The following is a 4,591-nucleotide window of genomic DNA, read 5'->3' on the forward strand; positions in this document are numbered from 1 at the left end:
CACAAACGCAATTTTTGTCACAACACATAGCAACACATTGAGACACACCAACACATTAAGGAGGCACGTCCTCACAAGCTTCACTGCATACTACATTCGTCCATGAACACAACTGATATGGCCTAATGAATAAAATTGTTTGAGGCAACAATGACTCGTTACATGACTCGGTTTACACTAACTAGCCCTTTCTAATTTAATTAATCAAACACACAAACGCAACTATTGTCACAACACAGACCAACACATTGAGGAGGCACGTCCTCACAAGCTGCACTGCATACACCCTCACAAGTTGCACTGCATACTACATCCGTCCCTAATCGCAATGAATATTACCAGAAGTATAAAATTTTTAACTCACATAACCTACGCTATGCATACGTCCTTCCGGATGCCACGCCAACAAGTACAGCGCTTAGCAGCCACCCATACGGAATCCAGCTCAATGCGTAACCACCAACAAGAACGGTTCAGCCAGCTCACTCAAATTCGTAGTACTCCTCACCCCCTCTCCTGCCTCCATGCTTTCGTAAGCCGAGCCAGCCTCAAAACTGTCGATGTTCTCCCCCGTACTTGATTGTTGACACTTGCGAGAATTGTGTCCGCCCTTTCCACACAGTCGACATCTCTGAACACGGCAAAACTTTTTCTGGGAGGTGACAACTCTTCGACCGCATCCTTTGTACCTTACCCGCATCGGGTCCCGAACAGACACCCTGCTGGCCTCCTCAGCAACACCCAACCTTTGGCGATGTTTGTCCCGTAGGGATTGACGCTCCTTTGCCAACCTTGTTTTCACGTCAACGTAGTCCTCGAAAAACCGGCAAGACAGGCTCACCAGCTCCCTGCAATCATTCAGCATCGCCGCGTGCATGCTCATGTATGCCGCGTCTGGGATCTCCCCAACATGAGTTCCGTCGCAAGGTGCACGCGGCTGCTTAGCCTTCTTTGTCCACTGGTCAAGTATTAGGCCTTTGGGGATAGCTGTCATGTTCAGATAAACCAGAACCCCAACCATGTGGACACAAGGAATCCCAAAGGACTCCATCCGCTGACAAGAACAGCTAAATTCGTCGTCTTCCTCGGCACACGACACGTTCCATGATCTCTGCTTGCAGTACATTGCAACTTCGAACAAAACACAAGCGCTCGTCCTCTTGGTGGACACAACTCTAACGTTGCTGGCTAGTGGCCTCGAGTTTCGTCTTCACAATAGTCTCGCCATACGCAGACTTGTAGTCTGTCACTAGTTCTCTCCTCCTTATGAACTCTAAATAGTGTTGGAAGTGCTCGACAAACTCCCTCAAATTTTACCGTTGTGTATAAATTTTCCAAGCTACATATTCAAAGCCTCGCACCTGGATGTCGTCTTCAATCCTGCAAAGAATTTCCCCCGGATATGGGCATTGGACCAGGAATGCTTCTTGGCATACATATCCACTATCCACGGATCCTCCAACCCGTGGTCCGCCACGCTATCCGTCCATATTGTCTCAAATTCGTCAACCTCTAGATCTCCCATGAGGCATAAACGGAATTTCCTAAGAAAACCCGGCCGTCCAACTCTAACAGTGGCGTTCCTTAACAGATGCCAGCTACACAACCTGTGATGTGCACCGGAAAAAACTGTGCTAACCGCACTCTTCATGGCGAGGTCACCGTCCGTGATGACAGACTTCGGCTGTTTTTCCTTCATTGCCTCAAGGAATGACCGCAGCAACCACATATAGCTTGCTTCGCTCTCATTACTCAAGATGGCGCAGCCGAACACCACCGTTCGCATATGATGGTCCACCCCTGAGAATATTACCAAAGGGCATTTGTATTTGTTATGACCGTAAGTTTCATCAAAACCCATGACATCACTGAAGACGCTGTAGTCATAACGACTTGTACCATCGCACCAGAAGAGATTTTCCAGCCTCTTGTCAACATCCAGCAAGTACCTCTAGAACATCCTGGAATCAGTGGTCCTTAAATTTCCCAAGAACTTCAACGCAGACTCCGCATCTGTCGCGCCAGCCCGCCTTTACTTCTCTATCGCATTATATATGTCTTTTATCTCGAACCCAACAGTCTCGAATCCTCCTGACTGATTGGCACATGCGCGGAAAATCGTCGGCACCCGCAACCCAGATTTCCTCATGGAATTGATTTGGTGAAAATCCCCTTCCTTGACTGCTCTGTGTGACCGCGATAGACCCCTAAACCTCGCATCCAGCATGTGATGATTGTGGTTATCGCAGAATTGTTCAACAAACCATCGCCCGCTGGCATCATCAGCGTGTACCTTAATCCAGGCTTCACACCTGCACCGCGTGATCGGTCGAGGATCCTTCTTCCTATCTTCCCGATGCATGTGTTTCCCGCCGCGCTCTCCTTCCCTGGAGCACACGAATACCTGCCAAATTATTTCGCCCTCCGCCCACTGCTTTGTTCTGCGACCCACCTTGGACTTCCTGACCGAGAATCCCTTCATGCGACCGAATTTGTTGTAGTAGTCATAAGCTGCCTGTAGGCTTGTGAACTCGGTCGTCAGCACGTCTTTGGCTGTCAGGGAAGAAAATTCAATTGTGCCAAAGGACCCTATCCCGTCAACAATCCTCACTGCTGCTTCTGCATCTATGTCTGCATCTGCGGCGGACGAATCCATCGCTTCTGCTTCCTCTACCGGCACGGTTTCGCCGCTCATTCCATCATCAGCATCCTGTATTTAACAACACGCGGCATGTGTAAGAACAGGTGGTGGGCCACATAAACATAAACCGGTCAACAAAAACTCATAATATGAGAAACAAACACACCTGCGACACATGGACTCGATCAAAATTAGATGAAAACTCTTAGCTAGGCTCCACAAACCCATTTGGCTGTCACAGTTCAAAAAATTGCAGTGAGTGAACAGAACATGGGCGTTATCAACCATGACTGCGAACACGCAGCTATAATTCCAAACACCCTAAAATAATCCAACTAAAACTAACTCAACTGTATTTCCAGTCATACTATAATAATCCATGATGGTTTCAGTGGCTAAGAGAAGGGGGGTTGAATCTTAGCCCCCTTTTCGCTTGCTAACACTTGCTGGACTTAGAGGATACTTTTCTGTTTTTAGCTCGTCCCTAGCCACGAGACATTTTCATTTTGTCTCATCACTTGACACAAGACATTTTTGATTTTGCATCTGAACAGTAAAAACAGAAGTGAAGTAGAAGAGAGAGAAAATTACACCCAGATATATCCTGGTTCAGCTGCTAAGTGCAGTGCAGCCTACATCCAGTCTCCATCACAACAATGATGGAATTTCACTATAATCATCCAGATTACAAACTGTAAAGTGCTAACCCAACTTACAAGGGGATTCCCACAGAATCATGAAACACAACATAGATGAACAAAGGAACTCTAAGGACATCTATGGCTTTTTCTTTTAATTTTGCACTCTCTGTCTTTTTCCGCTCTATGGCATTTTCATACAAACCTCACTGTTTACCTTTTTTCCATGAGACTCAAGACATGACAAAATTAAACAGAAAAATATTAAACAGAAAATATTGAAGGAGAAGAAGAACTGCTAGCTTAGGTAGCTCTGAGACTTCTGTGCCTTGCACTCTCAAATCTTACTCCTTAAATCAAACCATGACTGTTCACCTCTTTTATAGAGAAGTGAAGCCTTCACAGTTTGAAACCACACACCCGAGCTTAGCTTCCTTTCCTTCAAAACAAAACCGGTTCGGCCACAGAGAGAGAAGAGGTAACTCATGCAAAAACCAACATGCAAATACCTCTAGTCCTTCCTTGGTCATCACTCTTCATCAATCCGAGCGCTCCATCCTTGGCTTCCTCTCCAAGATGGATTTCTGGCCCTTGATGCTTCATGATGATGATGGCTTCATCTGCTCCAATCTCTGCCTCTTCCATCACTTCGCCACTCTAGCTACTTCCTGTGGTGGTTGAACAGAATCAGAGACAAGCCATGCCTCCAAGAATCTCACCTTGCTGGCCGAATCTTCATCTTTCTTTTTGGGTATGAAAGATCCGAGATTACCTCACCAAATCTTACCACATTTGGTGATTATCTCAGCCACAACATACTTTTGGTTTTCTTTTTCTTGCCATCATTAACTTGATGGCCTTGAAGCATGCAGCTTCTTCTTTTTCCTTTTGGTAGCTTAGTGTAGCTTCCATGGTTGCTGTGACATGGCCGAAGAGAAGAGAGAAAGAGAGAATGTGAAGTTAAAGTAAAAGTAATTAAATGTAATGAAGCATATGATGGATAGCTTTTACTCCCTTTGCTTTGAGTAGCGTATAGCATTAATCATAATGATTCCCATCAAATCAATTTCTCTCTCATTGTTCCAAGGTCTACAATAACTCCATTTAATAAAATTTGAATTCCATCAAGGAATAAAGGTGATATCCGTTGAAGCATGTAGCACATGATCAAGGGAATGGGTTTTATTTGTTTAAAATAATAAAGCAATATTGTGTCCCATCTCCCCTTTTTTTATTTCGGACCAAACAAGTTGGTTATACACCAACAATAGATTTGGGCTTGCATATTTAAGTCTGGCCCAAACCAATTCAG

The 4,591-nt window shown here is 45.2% G+C and overlaps 2 protein-coding genes across 2 annotated transcripts; both read right to left on the minus strand.

Moving 5' to 3' along the window:
- Positions 1-445: 445 nt before the first annotated feature.
- On the minus strand, positions 446-1,126 carry LOC130949976 (uncharacterized). The gene has a single exon (XM_057878557.1). The coding sequence runs from the start codon at positions 1,124-1,126 to the stop codon at positions 446-448; it is 681 nt and encodes a 226-aa protein (XP_057734540.1).
- Positions 1,127-1,339: 213 nt separating this feature from the next.
- LOC130949977 (protein FAR1-RELATED SEQUENCE 5-like) lies at positions 1,340-4,191 on the minus strand. Its single transcript, XM_057878558.1, has 3 exons — positions 4,099-4,191; positions 2,078-2,710; positions 1,340-1,951 (listed from the first exon to the last, which is right to left on the minus strand). The coding sequence occupies exons 1-3, from the start codon at positions 4,189-4,191 to the stop codon at positions 1,340-1,342; spliced, it is 1,338 nt and encodes a 445-aa protein (XP_057734541.1).
- Positions 4,192-4,591: the final 400 nt, after the last annotated feature.

Source organism: Arachis stenosperma, chromosome 9 (genome assembly GCF_014773155.1).
Source record: "Arachis stenosperma cultivar V10309 chromosome 9, arast.V10309.gnm1.PFL2, whole genome shotgun sequence".
Classification (NCBI taxonomy): domain Eukaryota; kingdom Viridiplantae; phylum Streptophyta; class Magnoliopsida; order Fabales; family Fabaceae; genus Arachis; species Arachis stenosperma.

Bases quoted from the DNA above. Each gene is read 5' to 3' on its own strand.
- LOC130949976 (XM_057878557.1), bottom strand. From the start codon at position 1,126: ATGTACTGCAAGCAGAGATCATGGAACGTGTCGTGTGCCGAGGAAGAC.
- LOC130949977 (XM_057878558.1), bottom strand. From the start codon at position 4,191: ATGGAAGCTACACTAAGCTACCAAAAGGAAAAAGAAGAAGCTGCATGC. The intron at 2,711-4,098 runs GTATGTTGTGGC...TGTTAAATACAG, and splicing joins CAAGAAAAAGAAAACCAAAA to GATGCTGATGATGGAATGAG. The intron at 1,952-2,077 runs GTTGGGTTCGAG...AGGATGTTCTAG, and splicing joins AGTCAGGAGGATTCGAGACT to AGGTACTTGCTGGATGTTGA.